Raw genomic sequence first — 22,624 nt, 5'->3', positions numbered from 1 at the left:
GAAGAAACTGTTACCACATATTAGCCTCTTCCTTTTTTTTTTTTTTCTTTTTTTTTTAGAAGAAGAAATAGGTTGTTTGGAGGTTTTGCAAGGGCTTTGAAAAAAATTATTTGTTTTTTGCACTACTGTCTATTCTGAAGAATAAAGGCAAGTATTAGTACAAGCTAACTCTAAGGCTAAAAAGTCATCGGAAATGACCTTTCAGAAGCTGTTCTTGTATGTTTATGAAAAATGTTACATTTTCTTTTTGCTTGAGTATTAATTTCTGACACAACGCCCGCACTCTTCCTTGAAAAGGTGAGTGTGGAACCATATGGCATCTGAAAACAGCTCCCCAGGGTGAGCAAAACTTTATAGAGGTTTTGCTACATTGAAAACTCATGACATCACCGTCTGGGTTTTCCCCAACTTGTTTAAGTGTTATCATTTTGATTCTTAAGGAACTAGTAAAAAAATAATCTCTCTTCAATTATTAGGGAAATTTATAACACTAAAGGTGGAATGTTTTTGTGCAGTGTCCGTAAACATCTGATCTTTGCAGTAACACCGAATCGACGCCTGGTGGAAGCAATGTGCGCGGACGTCTCTCTGACGTCACAAACATGGCGGCGCCCGTTAGCTTGGCCGGTAGGGTCATTTCCGTTTCCAGAAAACTCAGCCGTTTTCTGATTAATTCAGTGTTTATTGCTCAGGCGGGGACAGTGGTCCACAACATGGACACGGAAAGACCAGCCAAGGTTCGACAGCGATGCTCATCACTCTTCTGTTGTTTCGTCTTCTGTTGTTTCGTAACATTTACTACTTGAAACATAAAACGTGCCTTTGCTTATAATGCGCAGTCGAGATTAAACTTCTTCATTTTGGTGCCGTTGTGTTGCGCAGCTGCAACCGTCATGCTCACACAGCCGCCGATACAGATAATAATGTCTGCTGTTACGTTTCTTCTCCACAGCTGGAGTTTGCAGTTCAGATGACATGTGAAAGCTGTGCGGAGAAAGTTAGAGCTGCTCTGGAGGGTAAACCAGGTGAGGAAGCTCAAACTGTGAAACTTACTGTTGATTTTTTTTTCTTTTAATCCTGTTTGTGCAATTCTATTATTTCAGCACCTCCAGTGTTTGTGACTGATAGCTTTTTGTGCCTACCAAAGAAAATTTGCTCAAAGAACTCTGTGCACAGGAAAGCCGGACTGGTTTCATAGTTGTTTTTGATGCGAGTCGTTTTTTTTTTTACAAAGCATTTTTTGCATTTCCAAACCAAAAGAATAAAATAAATTCCAAGTGCTATAAGTATTTTTGCCTGCCGACTAAAAAACATATAAGACACGAAGCAAAAAAAAAAAAAAAAATTCTGGGATAATAAATGACAATAAATAAATGTCATCTAATCGCCATTTAACAATCGATTTACTGAGCCAAACGTTCATCTTTGTTTATGTGTAACACATATTCACTGTTATAATCAGTGATGGATATTCTTCCTGAAAGCAAAAACAACATTGAGCCTTTATTTTATAATTGTCTTATTGTTAAAGACATATATTATTTCAGATGTTTCATTAAAATTTCACATTGCATGAGCTAATTAGGCATGCTTCATTTATTTATCAGTAAATATGGACTTAGAAAACATTAACTTGCAGACAGTTAACATAGTTTAATAAATTCCACAAATGTTTTAGCAAGTTAAACAAGATTCTGTGAGACCAAAGCTTTGCCTCTTAAGTATCACCATGTCGTTAACTGGAATGGAGGAGAAAATTTTAAATAATTTGAATATTTCGATGTTATTATTGAAAATTCTTAAAACTACAGCCCTCAACAGCAACTAAAAAGCTTTTTTAAAAAAATAAATAAAACGAGCTAACTAACCATTAGCATAATCACCATTTAAGGAGCTGGATTGCAGCAAATTGCAGCCAAAATTGTTACTGCGTTCCTTGACAAGTTTTAGCTGTAAGACACACTGTCCAGTGTGTATAAACGGTATTAAATGACAACAGTTATTCAATTTAAATGATTAAACATATTGCAAATATACAGCAGTTGTTCTAGCTTTTTGACGGAGTGTTGTGTGCTTTGCAGGAGTAAAGTCAGTCAGCATCGATCTCAGTAAAGAGCTGGTCCTGGTTGAGGCTGCGCTCACCAGCACAGAGGTTCAGTCTCTCATTGAGAGTACGGGGCGCCGGGCCGTGCTGAAGGGCATCGGTGGATCAGAGCAAGGTGAGAACCACAGAGGAGAAAAAATAAAAATCTGATGCTTCTGGGGGGGGGGGAAAAGAAGAAAAACTGCCACAAATGTCCAGAGAGTTGCTCCAGCTAAATAATTTAACTGAAGCGCCAGTGTGTCAATATCCACCCAAGTTATTGTCAGCTGTGTATTCTCTCATCCTGCGAGCATCCAGGATGAGAGAATATGTAAAACAAAAATAATTCCATTGTCCAAACTAGTGATGCACGATAAACATGCAGTAACATCGGTGTCGACGAAGCAGCAGCAGCAGTTCAGGATTACGTAGCTTCAAAAGCCCAACACCAGAAAAACATAAAGACTTGCAGCAGCGACAACGTCTGGACTTTGATCTCACCACAGCTCTTTCATTGTTGGTGTTTTATTGTACCCACATCTTATCAGCTCCTTTTACTTTTACTCCAGCTTTAGATCCAGTAGGAAGTATTAGTGCCCTCCTCTCCTGGGTGCATGTGGAATTGATTTTGCTTCTTGAACTGCAGAGAAAAATTCTGGCTGCTCTGTCACATGCCGACATGATGTCTACGGTCTCAGTGGCATTTCTAAGACAAGTCTTGCTTAAAAACTGAATGTAGCCTGTATTTGAATCAAGTTATTTTCCACAGTATTTTTGTTACAGTAATAATGATAAAAGTAGGTCAAATACTAGTGAGGCGAGGGCTAATTGCATTCTCCTCCTCTGGCAAATAGAATGTTTGCAAAGATCCACCCTTTTGTAATTACTTGACTGTTTAAGTGAGTTGGATCAAAGGCAGAAATGCTCATTAATGTCACAATGTATATGTAGGTGGTTAATAGTGCAGACATTTGTGCTGTAATTTGTGACAAATCTCTTAAAAATGAATTATTATTATTATTATTGTTACAACTTATTTTAAACGCAGATTAGCAGATTATTTTAGTAGCTTTGGCTTCCAGTAAGGGGCGTGCTTGAGGTGAAAATAGAGCTGGATCTGACTTTTCGTCATCTTTGACTGGACGGCTCAAGAAGTTTGTAGACAAATGACTTCTCATGATAATTCACTGATAACAGCAAAACATTTGGAAAAACAAGTTTTCCACTGCAAGTCTGAGCTATTATAGAAATGTGAAATATTTAAACTCAAGCGGCTCCGTTTAAAAGAGGGAAAAAAAATCTAAGTAAATCAGCCAGGACAACTCTTAACGACGTGTGTCTAACAGATCTGGGTGCAGCCGTGGCCATGCTGTCTGGAGCCGGATCGATTCAGGGCGTGGTGCGCTTCTTGCAGCTGTCCGAAGAAGACTGCCTGATCGACGGGACCATCGACGGCCTGGAGCCCGGGCCCCACGGCCTGCACGTCCACACGCTGGGGGACCTCACACAGGACTGCCTCAGGTGGGAGCGCCGGCTCACTGACGACCTGTCAGGCGAAAGCAAATTCAATTTGATCAAGAAAATTAAAAACCGAGCCTCCAGGCGAAGCTTCACGGCTCTGCGCCAAGTTGAGATTTGAGTTGCAAACAAAACTTTGAGGCGTTTTCCGGAGTTATTCTGCGGCGTAATGCATCTCCATCACCTTAAACGTCAGATCCATGCAGTGACGTCTTATGCGGAGGTAATCGCTTGTTCCTGCAGTTTGTCCCAGGTTATTTGTTTACAAAAAAAAAAAAAGCTGTGGAAATGAATAAAAAGATTGGTGACATATCCGATTTTATTCATTTTTTTCCTTCCTCAAAACAAAATAGCGAAAGCCTCCACTTGGGGTTTAAAAGGCATATAAGCCATTTTATTCTCCTCATCCGATTAACCTGAGTTTGTCCTTCCTCTGCAGCTGTGGAGAGCACTTCAACCCATTTGGGAAACAGCATGGAGGTCCGGGGGACTCTGAACGGGTACAATCAATTTGTCAACTTTTTTTTTTCTGTTTTATATATTTATTTATTTTTCCTCCCAAGCTTTCTAAATGGACTCGCTGTGTAATCCTTCCGTTTTATAAGTGGATTCGGTGACGTGCTTCATGTCCGCCTGGGGCAGAGCGGGTTGAAATGAAGTTTTGAAACAATAATAGGAAAAAGTTCCCAGGTATAGATTGGATCCTTCCTGGAACACAGCAGATGCGGCGTAGTTTTTCCTCAATCTGCTGTTCTGTTGCAGATCGTGAATTCAGCAAAGTGAGGAGGATTCTGGCTTCATTTTGCTTTAACACTTTGTCTTTAGTATGCATAAAGCAGTGGAAAAAAAGTTTGTTTGTAACTAACAAACTTTAATATCAGACAATGATAGCCTGACTAAATGCGTCACGTTTTCAAATGAGGGTTTCATTTATTAAGGAGTGAAGCTAATCTAAAACAACCTGGCCCTACTAATTTGATACATTTTTTTATTCTATTTCACAAACCACACCCTGGCCTATTTTCTACCAGACCCACAGCTTTTTATATGTCTTCTCTTTCTCGCAGCACTGTGTTATATTTCTACAGATGATTTCCACTGCGTCATCTGTTTAAATCTTCTTACACGCTCTGCGTGTTTTTGCAGCACGTAGGTGATTTGGGGAACGTAGTGGCTGGACCAGATGGCCGAGCTTCATTTAGATTTGAGGACAGACAGCTGAAGGTACCACCTGAGCAAACATGACTTATTTGACAACGGCAGCACACGGAGCTAATCGGCTCCGCCTTTGTCCTGCAGGTGTGGGACGTGATTGGTCGATCTCTGGTCGTGGACTCCGGGGAAGACGACCTGGGTCGAGGCGGTCACTCTCTCTCCAAGCTGACTGGAAACTCTGGTGACGGGTTTGTACTTTTGAAGATCAGACGGATGTGTAAAATGTTTGAAGGGGTGGACGGGTGTAGCAGAAATGTTTTAATTTGTTGCTAATTCATCAGCCAAACAAGGACCATTACTGACCTGCTATGCTTAAAGGTGCTTTATTAAACTTTGTTTTCGGTGAAACTGGAATTTTTTTTTTTCTGAAAGCTGTTAGCATCTGCAGTTTAATGCTAACCGTGTGTTGGCAGAAATCAGAAGGACTAAATAAAACAGGAAATGTGGAGGTAACGTTATCTGTGCTATGGGGGCAGGTGTTTGAAGAAACGTTCAACCCATCTAGAAAAAGAAGGTTAAATTAATTTGTACTTTGTTGATGGAAAGCTAACAAAAGGACAGATTTTTTTCTGAGAAGATGTCATACAAGTTTGCAGTTAAAAAGCTAAAGAGGATTCGACAACGTAGAACAGGCAAGTCTAGTTATTACTGGTCAATTTAGAGTTAAACTTGATGCCAAAATTACAGTAAAGTAAAATCACAGTTGTTATGTCTGAAGGATATTGCTAAAGTAAAGTCTCTAATAGGATTAACGCCGCAGGATATTAGGAAAACTATTGCTATGACAAGATAAGTTATGATTAACCCACATTAGCCTCAAAACTACAGTATTTTTTTCCATCAATGTTATGTCCCCATTTTGGTGGCTGAAATTTATGAGTTGTGGACATGAACAAGGCTGCTAGTTTAACCATGGGGAGGATCGGGAGGTTTCCTGATGGACCGGTCTGTTTGCGGTTGGACTGTCCGGAGGTTAGAATGTGTTGTTTTTTTTAACTCTATAAAGCGCAGCACCAGACTGGGTCAGTCTGATAGTTTTGCATGTGAAACAGAAAAGAAAGGATGAAAGAGGAGTGGGTTAAAATAGCTAGCATGCCAAAAAGAGAGGAGAAAGAGACGGGTGGTGCTGAAAGGCTTACGGAGAGGCAAAAGTTGGTGCAGGATGAAGCCAGATGCACCAAATGAACGGATATTTTGCGTGGTGGAGGGGCCAAGGTCATGACGCCACCTCACCAACCAACAGGACTACATCAGGTTAGCAAACACCACATACATGACTAGCATCCCAAGCTTGGCACATAGTGTGTTTTGTGCTTTTACAAAAAGGGAGCCTATCAGCAATGTTGGCCCATTTGTGTTCAAAGTATGAATCTGCTTGATCAATTAAAACGAGTCCCTGCTATCTGACCAGAAAAAGGCTCACATTTCTTCATTGCATTAGTTTCATTAGTTTTTTTTTTTTACCAGCTCAGATAAAGTCAGTAAATTACTTCCTGTGTGTTTAGCACTTTTCTTAAGTTGAATTCTGAAGTTTGTCATTGTTTCTGTTATGTAGCAGATTAGGACAGTGTCAGCTGAGGAAGTTGGAAATGAGGGGCAGGATAATGGCAGCTGGAGAAGGAGTGGGAAGGAAGAGATGGATGCGGAGGGACAGGAGAAGGAGATGGGAGAGGAAGTCAGGAAGCAGGAGCCACTAAAATAAAAAAATAAAACAAAGTGCCAGGTACAGATGAGGTGCGTGGGATTGGATTGGCGTTACGTCCCGCATGATCCTCTTAAAACCAAAGGATTGTGGTCCAAACCTCGGCTTTTTAACATCTGAAAACAGTTTTAGAAAATATTGATTTCCCTTCAAGCACATAAACAAAGTTTATCCAGAGTGAATCTTCTGAACACTCACTAACCTGATGATGGAGACCAACTTTAATCATTTTGTTCTTGTCCTCAAATGATCTTTGATCACAAACTTGAAAGACTCACTGTGGATAAAACAAATTTTTTCCAGATCTGTCAGGAGAAATTTAGGTATATTTTTGAGGTTACTTTTTGTAACGCATCATCTGTTAAAAAGTCTAGGTTTTCACTAAAAGAGGGTGAGATGCCATCATCTATTTTTATTATCTGGATGAAAGTTATGGCGTTTTCCTTTGGTTGACAGACTGACTTTATTTTTTAATTTTGTCATTAAGTACATAAACACACACAGTTTTGATTGATGGAAAAAAAAAAACATACTGCAAATAAAGATCTTTTTCTTTCCTCTCCTTCTCGTCCGTGCTCCTATTCTTTTATTTTACAATTTTTGGAGCTTTCAGTTCATGACAGATGAAACATTGGCACAGCAGAATAAACTCGATGCTGTTTAAAAAAAAAACAGTGGTGACATGGTTGAGTTTGGATTGTTCCTGGAAGCTTTTCTAGTGTCAAAAACCAACTCTGATTTAAAAAGACTGCAGCATTGTTCAACAAACGGAGAAACGCGGATTTGTAATTATTTACGTTAGACAGTTTGTCGCACATTAATCTGATCTTTTATCTATCATTCCTGACATTTTCTCTGTCGTTTCTGTGACGTTCGCAGGCTGGCCTGTGGGATCATCGCCAGATCGGCGGGCCTTTTCCAGAATCCCAAAAAGATTTGCGCGTGCGACGGGGTCACGCTGTGGGAGGAGAGAGACCGGCCGGTTGCCGGGAAAGGTCGGAGCAAGATAAACCCAGAGACGCCGCCGGCGCACCTCTGACTCTTCACAAAACCGGACATTTTGTTGCCAGCGGGTCAGAGCCCTGAAAGAAGACGGAGCACTTGAAGAGTAATTTATAAAAGTCTTGAAATTGCAATAACCGTGCCGTCCTATGATCACTTCTAACGCACAAAAGCAGGGGTGGCAAACATTATATTGTTTTGTAAAAAGGTGGATTAGGAAAACCTTCTAAAGCATAGAAAAAAAAACACTTAACTCAGACCTTCCTTCAGCTCCAGCATTAGATAAATGCCTGTCCTCGTACCATGTTCAGTTGCGAAGCTTCATTTGAGAGTTTTGCTGAAGAGATTCGAATCTGGAACACCGACTGCATTTGGAGCGAACCCATTTTGCGTCCTAATCGGTTCAGTTTAAATCCGCAAGGATGATGTGAGTGGCTGGAGACGGAGATTAAAGGGGCAGCAGGAGGAAGACTCCAGATTGAAAGGGCAAAAGGGGCTAATTGAGAGAGGAAGGCCTTTAGGGACTGCGCTCTCAGCAGTTTTTTTTTTCCTCCAGCATTCAGTACGGAGTTTCTTTACTGCTGTTGCTGCCAACGTTAGGATCATAAAACTCAAGTGACATTCCCATTTCTCTTGTCTTGTGACATTTTCTTTGACAAATGAATGTATTATGATAACCAAACTACAACCTGCTTACTGTCGGTATATATTTCTATTTGATTAAAAAAAATCCATATCAGTACATGATGGTGTGTGATGTGTTGGCTGTGTGTGTACATGTAGCAAATTTGACATTGATTTTTTTTTTTTTTTTTACGAATTGAACATTTGTCTTGTTCTGCTGATGCCTGAATGGGCTTATTGAATGCCCTCCAAAATGTTAAATCGCTCCCTTTTCTTTTTTTTTTTTCCCTCCCCTCCATTTGTCTCTGAGCTACAGTGTCATCCAAAAAGTATTCATACCCTTTTTCCATGTTTACAACCTATTTTTGTGGATTGGAAGGAAAAGAGTATGTTGTTTTCAAGATTTTGTACAAATCAAAATCTGAACTTGTGAAGTACATTTTAATTCAGCCCCATAAACCATAGAAAACACTTTATTGACTTTTTGGGACATAACAGCAGTATCTGATATTAAAAGCGGCCCAAATTTTCATATCAGCGAATCCCTACTCATTAGGTGGCTTGTGGACGCTATTGGTTCCACTGAGTACATCAGAAAATCAAATGCAAATCAGTAAAGTTAATTTGTACAGCACATTTCAGCAACAAAACAGTTGAAAGTGCTTTTATGTCATAAGAAAAATAAAGTAATAAAAAAACCATGCAGTCAACAATTGAGAAAGCATTAACAAATGTTACAGTTTGACAAATGCCATCATGAAACTCATCATTTATTATGGTTCAAAAGCAACTCTAACCAGGCAGTGTTTGACTAGATTTAAAGGAGCTCAGTGTTTCAGCTGTTAAGCAGTTTTCTGGAAGTTTGTTCCAGATTTGTGGTGCATAGAAGCTGAATGCTGCTTCAAACGACTTCACATTGCATTACTTTGTGTTAGTATATCACTGGCTACTGTATAATTTTACTTCCTTCAAAAACGAAGTGTGTTTTTAATGACAAAGTTTGATTTAATTTGTAAACTTTTCATGAACTACATTGTGAAAAAAGAACAGACTTTTACACATGATCAAAAGTCTATTTTTGCTAATTTCCATCAGTCTTGTCGCACTTGTTGCTCTCCTTTGAGCCCAGCACGGCGGCTGTGAGCCATCCTTTTCCACTGCGGTAGCAGTAATTAACTAAGCATGCTTCCAGGAGCTCTCTCTCTCTCTGTGTGTGTGTGTGTGTGTGTTCTTGGGTTATTTCATGAGGATTCAGCATCCTCCGGGTGCAGCAGCCCTCCCCCCTCTGCAGCTTCTCCAGCAGTATGCCCGACGTTCAAACGGAAGCAGACGCTACCATTTTGAAACACAGCACCGCTAAGGTAAGATGGTAGTTCCTTCAGTTTTAATAGCATTTTTCTGTTGTATTATCCCCACACAAACCCCCACGGGCGGTAATCAAACCCAAAGAGTGTCAAAGAATGCGTGTTTTAATGGGAAATGCCGGTTTGGGAGCAGACTTTAACTGGCAGTGTTGTCGCTCAGGAAGCTCTCGTGCTGCAATGCACGCGCTCCTGTGCGGAAAAATGCGATTGTTCTAGACTACGTTGATATATTTTCAGAAGGCCTTCACTAATATTGGGCGTTTATTCAGCTTTCGTTGTTGTGTGAGGTGGGCTAACTGTACGGGAACGCGTTATTTGCGTTGACCTTTTTTTAACGCCTGTTTAGCTTTAAACAAACCCACCAGCATCCCTGCCGCTCTCCATTCACAAGGAAACCTCGACAACGAGGCGTTTGAGCCAGCTAACAAACTCAACATGCGTCTTTTTCAAGTCCTTTTTCTTTTTTTTGTTGTTGTTGCGCCGAATAATGACGGCAGCAGTGAAAATGTGTTTACTCAGCGTCGTGCTGCGTCATCAGGAACCAGGTTCGCTCAGTTATTCCACAATGAAGCCAGTGTTAATGCAGCAGCCATTCTGCCTGACTCATGCAGTCCACACACGGAGGGAAAATGCGCTTTCGTTTGGAGGAAGACGTGTTTTTCTTCGTCAAGTAGTAACTTACTAGAGGCGAAACCAGAAAATAGAAATGTCCCCCTCTGGTTTCATGTTCCGCTTTGCCCTTTGATTTACAGCCAACCATAAAAGGTTGTTTGGAGTGAAGGAAGAAAAAAAAAGGGGATAAGAAAATGGGCCTGTTTAGCCATCTGTTTTGGTATAAATTGGGGGTTTGTACATTAAAGACAACGCTTAAAGCATAATCACAATTTGGTGGCATAAAAGTGGTTATTACTGTGAATCCAGGCAGACTTAATAAACACTGGCCTTCCTGAACTCTGCCTGTCTGTCTTCAGTGGATGAGTGTGACTCATAGCTGTGGGGGTGATCAGTCTGCTTTTAAATAAAGAGACCCCGCTTACATTAAATCTTTCAAATCAGATCTCTTTTAAAAACAAAAAGAAAATCTCCCAGCTTTGTTGTATCTAATTTGACTCCGTATCTGTGGGGCTTTCAAAGGTATGTATATGGTCTATGGTTCTGTTTTTATTTTGTACATTTGAATATTAAACTTGCATCCATTTGGTTTTATCATTCGTTGCTATAAATCTGAAACATGTTAATTTTTCAGATTTATGCTAAACATTTAAGTTAATTGATTGGATCAACAAAGATGTTCATTTAAGAAGACGTTGACATCTGGAGTGGGTGATAATTTTCCCAAACGGCCACATCTCTTCTGAATTGAATTGCAATTGAACAAAACGATTAGTCATGTTCTTGTGTTTCTGTGTATGTTAAGCTCAGCTGTTATTCACAAACAGAGCAGCTTTACCTTTTACTTTAGAAAATAACTACTAAGAATAGAGCTGTGCAATATTAGGACATTGGATTAGGATAGTGTTTCTTCCAACAATCTGTGACCTTTAGTATCTTGGACGCTGTCATTTGTGGTGAGGAGATTCATTGAAGTGCGTTTAGCAACAGACTAAATATCTGCTGATCCCAAAAATGTTTTCTGTGATGTCGTATATCCTTAAATTTGTTATTAATTTATTTACCTTTTAAATTTTTGGCTTAATGGAAAAAGAGAAGAAGCAAAGGGAAACAGTAGCTTGTTAGCTAACCAGTTCATTCCCTTTTACCTAAACCATGTGTATCAGTTTATTTACCTGTTCAGATCTTTTATTCAGAATAATTGAGGAAAATATTATAAACTGCTCAAAACTCATATAATTTCCTTTTCGTTGTAGATTTTTGTTGTATTTTATTATTACATAGACTTCAATTGATCACGGCTTTGATCCCCTTTTGAGACAGTCTGAATAACAAAATATAAACTCTCTGATAAAAACAGAACTGTTCGCAGCATCCTGCTGGTAGGTGGTATTATTATTATTATTATTATTGGAGACATTTGTCTCATTTTCATATAGCAGACTGTAGAAAATCATGCACCGTTTGTACAATATGTGTACCAAAACCAACGTACAAAATGTTGAAGGAGCAAATAGACCAACACCCACATTGAAAACAATAGTGTCCATGCGGGAAATGAAACTCTTCAACATTGTTTTTTTAATGTTCAGACTGTTAGTCCACTTGAATACACCCAAAACTGAGGTTTTATGAATCTTAACTTTGAAATGCTTTCCTAAAACTCACAGTGCATGTGTAGAACAAGTGCAAAAGCAGCAGAAAATGTAGGACTTGCATCTGTAGGATGTAGCTGTTACTGTGCAATTTATTCCAGTCGTTTAATTTCTAACATCAGTAACGTCATCCCTCCGTTTCTCTGCAGCGCTATGGACAAGAGCCACACAGTGAAGCTTTTCGTGGGAAACCTGGCTCTGGACACCACCCAGGAAGAGCTGTCAGCCATATTTGAACCGTATGGCCAGGTTGTCAGCTGCAGCGTGCTGCGTCAGTTCGCCTTTGTTCACCTGCAGGGCGAGGGGGCGGCCGATCGAGCCATCCGGGAGCTAAATGGGAGAGAGTTTCGAGGACGAAATCTGGTGGTGGAGGAGTCGAGGGGGAGGCCGTTGCACTCAACAAAGGTGTTTGTGGGTAATCTGAGTGGGATGTGCACCACTGAAGACCTTAAGCAGCTGTTCCAGACATTCGGGAAAGTCCTTGAGTGTGACAAAGTCAAAGGTGAGCAAAATACCTTGTAGGTGTTGTGATTCTTCCATCAATTTGTAGATGTACCACGTTTGGTTGTTAATATTGTGATTTGTTTAAAAGACTCCTTTGAAAGTTTATTTCTTCTTTTCCCTCGTGTGTCAGAACATTATTTTATAAATTTGAAAGTTTGGATCTCCCTTCCAAAGAGCTAATGTCCATTTCATGCTATAGGAAGTAATGAATTGCAGGTTGCCTATGATTTCTGTACGCAGTTTCTGTAGAACTAGAGTCTAGAACAGGGCCGTCTCTTGAAGACTGGAGATGGCCACCATGCTGTAGAGTTTGTTGAGGTTATTGTCATAGTGCCGCAACCTGGAGCTTCTAACGTCATTTTGAAGCAAATATAGCATTAAAACACCTTGACGGCCTTTGAAGGGAATGCTCTAGTTCATTCTCAGTATGTGGTTGTTTGATGTAATAAGAAGATAAACTTTATCTTGGTGACTAGAGAAGTCGGTCTGTACCGTTTTATGGTAGGATACTGTATTTGTTTTTCAATCTTCAAATCCCCAAGGCAGTATTTTCTTTAAAGCCTTGGTAGTTTAGCATTAACATATAATTAGACTTGGTATTATATTATTTATAACCAATTATCTGACCAGTCAGAGTGAACTTGGCCTTTTACATGTGCACTTTAAAGAGACGAGAGATAAAAGTATTTAGAAGAGAACAAGTCTTTATTTCTTTATTGAAGTTAAGCTACTATTGGGGCATTTTAGTACTTTAATGTTTTTGTAGATATTGACTTATTGGATTTTTAAGCTTATGTATTCTCAGCTCTTGTATTAATCTTTTAAACGATATCTATATTCCTTTTCCATTGCAGTATAAACTCAAACATCTTTGCTGTGCCTAACAATGATTGTTTTCCGCAGGCTATGCCTTCGTTCACATGGAAAACAAGGAAGACGCTCTTCAGGCCATTGAGGCTTTGCACGGTACTTCGTTTAAGGGCCGGCCGCTGTCTGTAGAGCTATCCAAGGTCCAACCCAGCAAGCAGACACCCACGGGGAAAATCCCATGTGTTAACTGCGGGAAGCAGGGCCATTATGCTGGAGAATGTCCGGTGGGCAAGCCGTCTTTAGAGCAGTACCAGAGCCAGGCTGCAGTCCTGGCCGCTGCTGCCGCCGCAGCCGCCGGCCTGCCTCTGCAAGTTCAACAGAGCGTGCACAATTCAGTCTACAACACATCCACTTTTGACCCCACGTATGCAGCTCTCACGGGAATCACCACTGGTACACGTACTGATGGAAACCCGGTGAATCCAGCTGTCTACGGCGCCCTTGCCAGCCAGGTGTATGGTGCTAATGTGGCCAACCAGCTCTATGGGACCGTGGCGAGCCAGGCAACTCTTACATCAGGCGCCACACAGGTGTACAGCTCAGTGACGCCCAATATCTATGGCCAGGTGGCTGCATCTCCAGCTGCTGCTGCTGCCGCCGCAGCGGCGGCTGCCGCTTACACAACTCCAGTTTACACCCCGACTGTAGCCAACCACCCTGTGTACCTGGCAGCCGCTCCTGGACTAGAGATGCCAGCAGCAGCAGCTACAGTGAACCCTGCTTATTCTGTAGCTCCTGCGATTTATGGTGCTGCCACCCCAGCCTACGCTCACATCAGCGCCATGGGAGCAGCAGATCCAGCCTCAGCCCTGTTTGAGGCTGCAAGGCAGGCTCACTACTTTGCCCAAGGCCAACAGGTTGTGGCTGATCAGCAGACAGCTGCTGTGGCAGCCGCTGTGGCCAAGTCAGGAGAGAGAGACCGTAGTCCTTTACGCAGGTCGGCACCACTTCTGCCAGACCCGGTAATGAAGCCATTCATATACCAGCGGGCCAAGCCACGCAGACCCTTGCTACCGACGCCAGCTGGCCGTGCAGCAGAAGAGGCGGTAGAGGCACCGGAAGACTCGATGGCCAGGTGGGACATGACTGTTGATGATTAAAGGACTGCATATTTCATCCGAAGCCGAACAGTCGACAGTCACGTGGTTGCAGCGCCTTCGTATTCGCACACACCTTTCAGACAACGGCACCGACCACCTGGGGGCAGACCCCACACGCTTCAGTGTCTCACTCCTACGGAGCTAGTGCCACACTTTTCTCCAGACAGCCTCCTCCTTGAACAACTACAGTATAATTTCCTCATAGGAGTTATTAACCATTTTCCAGTCTAGTAGTTATTTAGTGAAGAATCGTACCAATGTACATAAACAGCGCTGTCTGACCGAATTTCCGCTTAAAACATGGCAACAAACTTCTGGCCAATCACACAAGTCTTTTTTTTTTGTAAACGTTTTATACTTTTATTCTCTTGCTTTTCTTTTGTTATTTTGTTTGTATTTCCTCTAACTCATGTAAAGCACTATGAATTGCCTTGTTGCTGAAAATGTGCTATGTAAATAAAATAATCTTACCTTACCTTACCTTACTACACTTTGCACAGAGCTCTGTCAAAATAGTTCGGCCCAGGCCTGTCGTCGGGTTCGGCAGGCGAATGTCTCTTTGCGAACAAACGACGCGGTTTTTGTCACGCGTCGACGTCTATGACAGCCGATTTCGGCACTTCGGATGAAGTATGTCAGGGCCTTTGACCTCAGCCGTCTGTGTCTGCTCTGCTACCTGTGTCCTCTTCTCCTTAATGCAACCTATGCCTCTTGATTTTCACCCTTTTTTTGGGCTAGGTACTACGCCGAGTACTACCAGCAGTTGCAGCAGTACCCTCAGTTCCAGTATGCCTACCCATCGAACACAATGGCAGCCATTGCTGGCATGTCAGGAGTCACGGGAGTCCCCGGGATGTCTGCTCAGCCAGTCGCTACGCTGGAAGCCCTCAGGCCAGTGGTCCCCGCTGCTGCCGCAGTGGCAGCTGCCATGGCTGCGCCCAGGGTGTATGAGCCGCCGTTGCCGCCGCCTACGCGCAAGGAGGCCATCCTCCACCGCCCCGAACTCTCCCTTCACACGCCTGAGCCCCCCTTCCGATAGTTGCACTCAACTGTCTGCCCCCGCCCCCTCTCTGCCCTGATCCCTCACCCCTACATACCTTTTCCACTCAAAACTTGACCACCTCTGTATGTATGCGAGTGTGTGTGTGTGTGCCTGGGGGACTGGCCGGGGGATTTAAAACTGAGGGCTGTTGGGCTTAATAACTTGCTTTACGACGGGGCTGACCGGCTAACCTTGGTCCAGTTTGCATGACCACAGTGCAGCTTTGAAGACAGGCCTTCATCTATTTTTATGGGCATTCTGTGTGCTTTTCTGTTTTAACTTATCGTGCCAGTCTCACACTTGTGCCAGTATTAGACTGACTGAGTCAGTCGTTTCTTTTGCCTTTATTTCTGCAACCCAGTTATGATTTTCTAGGGCCAAATCTCCAGTAATTTACATCAGCCATTCTACTTAGGCCTAGATTATCAGGTAGGGCAGCTAATTTGAAACCTTTTTTGCCTTATGTTGATGAGTATCAATTTGTAATGTTCTTAGATGAAATGTACACTCGTTGTGTACCAGCTGCATTGTACTGTGTCCAACAGAACCAAGGTTAAAGTATTTTGGGGAGATTGTTTGTCCTGGATGCGATGTGGATGTTGTACGTGTGGTTGCGTGAGACGTGCGGGCTCTTGATTTTTGCAGCGCACAAACGCAGCAGCAGCAGCTAAGACTGCGCTTTGCAGAGAAAAAAAAAACAAACGTAAAGCACACATAGACGTACTGTAATGTTTATTCGTATCTATCCTCGCCCCCTTCTCTGAATCTCATCCTCACATTTAAACTACGACACTGCCAGACACTGCTTCACCTTTTCCTCTTCCTAACTACAGCTGCCTACCTCTTATTGTAAATTTCATTGTAGATTGTATTTTGTTCTGTACGTCTCCACATTTCACCCTGTCAGCAATTGCAGCTCCATGTAAAGCTACAGCAGTTCAAAGTCTGGGTAGCTGGATTTTGTTTTTTTCCTTTTTTTTTCTTATGTATTGTATTTGGTCCTCTTTCATGTTCAGAGGCCTTTTAAAACAGAAAAAAGTGTAAATAGTTTATTTCCAACATTATAGTTTACATGTGATATAAGTCAACCTATGGGATGTGATGAGTTTTCAACGGGAAAAACAATGCGTAACTACTGAACAAGTTTACAGAAGATCTTTGGATTGCATCCTTTTAGAAACCATTATATGTGACAAGGTCAGTCATGTGCCTCAAAACCTTTAGTGAAGTGCATTAAGTGGAGAAATCTCCCATTTTAAGTGCTTTGTTTTCCAAAATCATTTCAACTGAAGCAACAGGAGCCTCAAAGCTCAGAATCCAGAGGGCTACAAGTGGTAAAGCTTCCACGGCTCCTAATGGGTCTGTTTATTGCAAACGTTTTTTTTTTTTTTTTTTTTTTTAGAAAAGCCACAAAGTGAGCCTCAGAGGTTCATTATATAAGCCTTTGGTTTTAAGCAGAAACAGCAGTGATAGCACCAACGAAGTGAGAGATGGGGCAGTGTCTTCCAGTGGCCCCAAAATATCCACCATTTCTCCATCGAACGCCAGATCTGCTTTAGATTCTGATTCCAAAAAGCATATTTGAGTATGTTTTTACTTGTCAAGTCATCTGCAGTTCCTTGCAAAAAGAAGCATTTCTACCTCTTGAAATGTTGTCACTTTACAACCATGAGTGTTGATGTATTAACTGAAAATGAGCTGATACATTTCAGCACATAATTGTGAAGTAGAATGAAGAGACTTCATGGCTTTCAAATTTTTAGCCACAGATGCTCAGTTAAATGTTAGTCGGGTCAGTGTAAGACATTAATATGCTTTGATCTAGTGTTCTAGGATTGCCCTCTATTTAGCTCCATTCATCCTTCTGTCAACTCTAATCAGCTTCCCTGTCTTGACTGGAGAAAAGCATGGCCACAGCATGATGCCGACACCACCATGTTTACACTGTTAGAATGGTGTGTGCAGGGTGATGTACCTTCGTTTAGTATTTTTCCCCATGTGCAGCATTTTGCACATAGGCCAAAATCAGACATTTTGGTCTGGTATGAACGGAGCACCTTCCTCCTCGTGTTTGCTGTGTTCCTTGCATGGCTTCTTACAAACTGCAAGCTGGACGCATTATGGCTTTCTTTTTGACCTTCTTCCCTAAAGAACAGACTTGTCTAATAGTTGTTTTATCGACAGATTTTCCCACCTGAGCTGTGGCTCTCTGCAGCTCCTCCACAATAACCAATGAGCCTCTTGGCTGCTTGCTGATCAGTGCTCTCCTTGTTTGGCAGTTTGGGTAGGCAGGATGTGCAGTCGTGTTATTCTTTCTACAGAAAAGCTGCATCTATGCTGGGATTAAATCAGTTATTTACCGATTACCAGACTTCTACGCTGGATGTTATGAAAGTGAATGTGGTTGAATATAGGGGTGTCCTGATCCCATATTGATATCGGTCTTCCAAAATCCTTCACCCAAACCCATTGGTTGATAATAAATGGGTCAATTGTTCTCATACCAGTTGTTACTATTGTTCTCTGAGTAATATCACTCAATCAAACCTTTTCTAACATTCCACACTAACGTATGTTTGATTCGTGCTGATATCGTGTCGGTATCCGTATCAGCCAATACTCAAAGCTGCATTATCGGTATCGTGTTGGAAGCAAAAATAAAAAAAATTTGCGGGACACCTTTAGTTGATTTTGATTTTGATCACATTTTTATTTTTACACAAATCCTACCCTTCCACTTCACAAATTATGTTCTATGATCTATCACAGAAAACCCCAATAAATTACACTGAAGTTAGTGGTTGAAAGTGACAGAATGTGAAAACGTTCTAGTGGTATGCAGTATGTTTGCAAGGCACTGTAGAGAGGGTTTATTAATTATTTGGATACTGATTTATTTTAAAATTCTTTGTTTTGTTTTCTAAATCTGGAATTGGATTTCTTGATGCGTTTCACAATGACGCCAAAGTCCAGAGTGGCGACTTCCATCCATTTACAATCAGTCATTTGTGTTGCAGCTAGTATTTGACAGCAGACCAATGCACAAACAGAAAAGACCTTCTGAAATCACCTGACTGCCTCATTGTTTCCCGCTTCCCCGCTCCTTCTGTGGTTTTTAGTGGTTATAAGTGACTTTTGCATCTCGGAGTGTAATTTTTCCGTGTCGTATATACAAACACATACCGGTTGAATCCTTTGTAGAATTATGTGGTTTGCAAAATGTTTTGTTTGCTATGTATTTTTTAGAAAAGTATTTTTAATTTAGCCTTTTTTTTTATATATAGAACAGTGGGGAAAAAATCAGCATGCCTTTTATTGAGAAAATGTATACTTTAAACCTTATACTGATAATAAAGAATGTTTGGCTGACTACTGTGGTGACAGAAAGCAAAGGGTTTGGACATTTCGCCTTCTTTCTGTTTATGTTCCTCTCCGTTATCTGTCTCTCTTGTGTAAAAATGACCACCAGACCCATTTGACTGGGGACCCAGGGGGAGGCAGGTGTAGATGCTGGGCCAGCTTTGCTCACTTTGGTCAGGGTAAGTCCGGGTAGGAGCTCCTTCCTCTCTCCAGCCTCTCAAACGAGAATATCCCAAATTTAGAGTGCTGAGAGCGGCGCCTAAAATTGATTTCTATGCGCAAGATTGTATTGTACACAGTGAAGCTGCTGCGAGGGCTGGGGAGAGGCTCACAGATAGAATGGCCTGGGTGCATTTTGATCTGTGGAGCAGTCCCTTTCTTGGGGTTTGATGGGTGTGCGTCTGGTCTGGTCCAAGTCTGGTCTCTCTCCTTGCTGCACCAAATTCTCCCTTTTCCGTGTGTCTCTGTGTTCACTATGCTCAGACCTGCATGTGTGATAATCTGTAACTGTGCCGCAAGAGATAAAAAAAAAAAAAAAACAGCCCAACTCGAGAGTCCAGCTCTGAACTAACTATCTCAACTGAATTAGGTCACCGTGCTACCTGGAACACCCTGTGTGCTGCCTCGCGTGAGCCGTGGGGACGACTTTTAGCGCGACGCCACCGCAGTGGAAACTTGTTGTCTCTCTTTCTCTTCACCACCAAGGTAAATCGACTAAATGCAAAAGAAAGAAATCATGACAGCACTGACATCTCTTCTCCTTAATTGCCCCATCCCCCTCCTCACTTTCCTTTGACTGTGGCTTGATACAACACTCCTACCCCTCTTCCTTCCCTCCGCCATTACCACCTCCCCTTCTCTCTCCCCCCCGAGTCCGTAATCTCTCTTCTACTGCATCGGCAGTGTTTGTACCTGTAGCCTGGGTCTTCTCCTCACTGGGAGTGATGGGCCGGCTGGGGTGGGGCAGGGTTAAGACCCCTTCTTAGGACTGATCCTGTCCTGCATCAGCATATTGAGGTGCCCTTTGCTCGGTTGTTATGTGAGCTGGTGAACAATACGTGCGATGTCAGGGTGTGCTTGAGTGTGAGTGTGGGTGCTAAAAAAAAAAAAAAACGCACAAAAAAACGGGATACTTTTTGGGCGCCATTTCATTGGTCAATGAGGCTTGGCGTAAGTGGACACACCCCAAACCCTTCCCCTTGCCAGCTAATCAACTCCTGTCCACCGCCGTATTCGCCGCCCTCAACCCTCCTCACTCTTCCTTCCTTCCTCCTCCCCCTCTCCCTCCTTCACCCCCGCCCTGCTCTCCCTCTTTGCGCATCTCCTCACCTCTCCGCCGTCCACGCACACAGCGCTTTTTGTTTTTTTACCCGCCGGCACCGCCGCCACCTTGGATCTGGGTTCCATCGCTCTGGCTTGGACTCAACTTCCCAGAACCACCCACCTGACCCAAAACACCTCCCTCCCCACCATCCTCGTTTGTTACCATAGACGCCCTGGCGTGCCGAAAAGGACTGTATTTGTGGCGCCCCTCCTTTGGACTTTGTCCTGTGACACAGAGAGACTTCAGAGCTCGAGGAATTGCTTTGCTGCAACTGTTGAATGTTGGTTGTCCATAACATGGCTCTGGCAGGGGATGTGAAGGCAACGTGTAATATAAAGCAACTTGAAGCAGAAGATTGACATTTGTCAGTCAGAAAGGTCCTATAGGAAAGGCCCACAGGCCAGACTGACCTGTAGATTCTCCTCAATCTCAGGGTTCCTATAGGACTTTTCTGTCACACGTCATCTTAGTAGCTTGTATGTGTACTTACTTACTTTTAGAGAGTTCAATCTCTGGACCAGGTTTCAGTTAACTTGTCTCGCATTTTCCCTAAGAGTTTCTGGATGGGAGTGATGCTCTCTTTATGCCTAACGAGCAAGAAAGCACAAAATATTAGAAAATTTGATGGGTTGATTAATGAGGTGAGTTCTTGGTTTAGTTTTGAAGGTATGGATCATATAGAGCAATAAAAAGGGTTAAAAATCTATTTTCGTACACAGATCTTGTATTATAATAAACCTAAACCAGAGTAGGGCCTCCGTCTCAACCTCCTCTCTCCCCGCTAGCGCCTCCATACCTCCTCCTTCACTCTCCCAGCTCCCCACTAAAGGCTTCTTCTGGCGCTTGTAAGTCTGGGCCTTCGATCATGCTTGGGTAAATGCAGTTCTGCATCTCTACAAAAGAAAAGAAAAAAGAAAACCCTGCTTGTAAATCAGTTGCACTGCATCGCCCGCCAAAGCTCACTGCAGCCCCTCGTCAGCCTACTCCCACACCCAGACCCCCCCCCGTCCACCTTTTTGTCTGTTGTTGTTTTAGCTAAAGAAAAGTGCATGTGCATATTACGCACGTGTCAGTTCGTTGTTTTGAGTGGGATCCTGAAGGTCATGTCTGTCTTCCTGCAGGGGATATCCAGCTAAGTGCAAATTGGTACAAGTTGTTTTTGTTTTTCCAAGCCAGTCCTATGAAGGGCCAAAAGTGTCACAATCTAGTAAATTTTATATTATTAAATGGATATTATACATTATTTAAGCAAATAATGTGTTCCATGTACGACTTATTTAAGTCCATGTACGACTTAAATATTGACTATTGTACTACTCTTTTTATATTAAATATTTATTTTTAGATATTAAATGTGAAACTCTGTGATTACAATTTAAAGTTGGTATACATTAAAATCATACAGATTTAATTTAGTAGTTTTTCACAGTTCTAATCCTTCATTAATGCACTCATTAGGACCATGAACTCTAATTGGTTAATCTGCAAATGAGACTCTTGTTTAGACCAATCACCTTTAACTAGAGAAGTGTTAGCCCCGGCCTCTGACCAATCATGAACTCTGTTCATGTTGTGCTGCAGACTACAGTATTAATTCCAGTATTTCCAATTTGAATACTTTATTATACACTTTTTTTTAACTAGTTAATTTGAATATGACACTTTTGTCCCTTCATAGAGCCCAGTCTGCTATTAAAACTTTTTTGTTTTAATTGATGTGACTTTTTAAGCACAAATTTGAATGGGAAAGGACTGATGTAGATAACAGCAGGGGCAAACCTCAGACATTTTTTTTTCCTTCATCCAGAAAGGGCGAACTTGACAGGAAGCGGTGCAGTTTTTACACACTACAGATGCAAGTATTATTTCCTTTTTTGATGTTGATCAATGAACAATTAAAAAGCAAATAACTGATAAGTCTAGCGAGTTTTACACAAGCTACTTTATAATGAAAACTCGACATGTTTACATTGGTCAGATCACTCGTTTCAACCGTTCCCAGCCTCACGAGAGGAGCAGTAATGTAACCACTGAGCTTCCTAAAGTAGGTTAATGGACCAAGCTTACTGTAGTTACATCAGATGTTTGATTAATTACTTTCTAAATCACTCTAGATTCCAAAGACGTAAAGGGTGACTTAGTAATTTGCTATCTCAAGAGGGTAGGAATGTGGATATGCTCATTTCAAAGCAATTAGCGTTAGCACAAAACCGAATGTTAGGGGATTTCAATTCCCAAATGTTAGACCAGAAATTTGCATCAACATGTTTACTGTGAATGACAAATCCGATATAGATACAAGTTATATTGTATGGTTGTGTATTCATATATATGCCTTTTAAAATGTATTTCTGAAAAATGTCGTCTTTTTTTTTTTTTTTGCATGCAATTTACGAATAAACTTTTTTTTCCCTCATATCGGTGTCCAGATCTGTTGTTATTCCAACTCGCAACATTAGGATGTAGCTGAAAAACAAAGTGTGTGAATTTGATTTTAGAGCTGCTGTGAGGAATATGTAACTGATAAAACTAACAAAGTAGTAGATAGCTGTGAAGTGGAATGAAAATGATGATTTTCATATTGTTCTTAACAGAAGAAACTCTGTGTGTTGACAAATTTGTAAATTACCCTTTTTTCTATCATTAAGA

At 41.7% G+C, this 22,624-nt stretch overlaps 2 protein-coding genes across 3 annotated transcripts; both read left to right on the top strand.

The window, feature by feature from the left end:
* Nucleotides 1–587: 587 nt before the first annotated feature.
* ccs (copper chaperone for superoxide dismutase) lies at nucleotides 588–8,262 on the top strand. Of its 2 annotated transcripts, none has more exons than XM_088015784.1 (8): nucleotides 588–737; nucleotides 953–1,025; nucleotides 2,082–2,219; nucleotides 3,430–3,604; nucleotides 4,041–4,101; nucleotides 4,748–4,825; nucleotides 4,901–4,997; nucleotides 7,398–8,262. In XM_088015784.1, exons 1-8 carry the CDS (start codon nucleotides 603–605, stop codon nucleotides 7,526–7,528), a joined length of 888 nt encoding a protein of 295 aa, XP_087871910.1. In that variant the 5' UTR covers nucleotides 588–602; the 3' UTR covers nucleotides 7,529–8,262. The 2 variants fall into 2 exon arrangements, with proteins under 2 accessions (XP_087871910.1, XP_014842192.2); XM_014986706.2 differs by having other exon boundaries at nucleotides 4,901–5,004.
* Nucleotides 8,263–9,374: 1,112 nt separating this feature from the next.
* rbm14b (RNA binding motif protein 14b) lies at nucleotides 9,375–22,391 on the top strand. Its single transcript, XM_014986705.2, has 4 exons — nucleotides 9,375–9,505; nucleotides 11,925–12,277; nucleotides 13,183–14,224; nucleotides 14,988–22,391. Exons 2-4 carry the CDS (start codon nucleotides 11,929–11,931, stop codon nucleotides 15,286–15,288), a joined length of 1,692 nt encoding a protein of 563 aa, XP_014842191.2. The 5' UTR covers nucleotides 9,375–9,505; nucleotides 11,925–11,928; the 3' UTR covers nucleotides 15,289–22,391.
* The last annotated feature ends 233 nt before the right edge of the window (nucleotides 22,392–22,624 follow it).

The sequence above is a fragment of the Poecilia mexicana genome, unplaced genomic scaffold (genome assembly GCF_051168715.1).
Source record: "Poecilia mexicana isolate PSO_F unplaced genomic scaffold, ASM5116871v1 scaffold_18, whole genome shotgun sequence".
Lineage (NCBI taxonomy): Eukaryota > Metazoa > Chordata > Actinopteri > Cyprinodontiformes > Poeciliidae > Poecilia > Poecilia mexicana.
Note: the sequence above shows the minus strand (reverse complement) of the source record. Positions and strands in the feature narration are given on the sequence as shown.

Coding starts and splice junctions, on each gene's coding strand:
- ccs (XM_014986706.2), top strand. CDS start 603: ATGGCGGCGCCCGTTAGCTTGGCCGGTAGGGTCATTTCCGTTTCCAGA. Junction 4,826..4,900: donor TTGAGGACAGACAGCTGAAG/GTACCACCTGAG, acceptor TTTGTCCTGCAG/GTGTGGGACGTGATTGGTCG. Junction 5,005..7,397: donor ACTGGAAACTCTGGTGACGG/GTTTGTACTTTT, acceptor TGACGTTCGCAG/GCTGGCCTGTGGGATCATCG.
- rbm14b (XM_014986705.2), top strand. CDS start 11,929: ATGGACAAGAGCCACACAGTGAAGCTTTTCGTGGGAAACCTGGCTCTG. Junction 12,278..13,182: donor TGAGTGTGACAAAGTCAAAG/GTGAGCAAAATA, acceptor TGTTTTCCGCAG/GCTATGCCTTCGTTCACATG. Junction 14,225..14,987: donor CCGGAAGACTCGATGGCCAG/GTGGGACATGAC, acceptor TTTTTGGGCTAG/GTACTACGCCGAGTACTACC.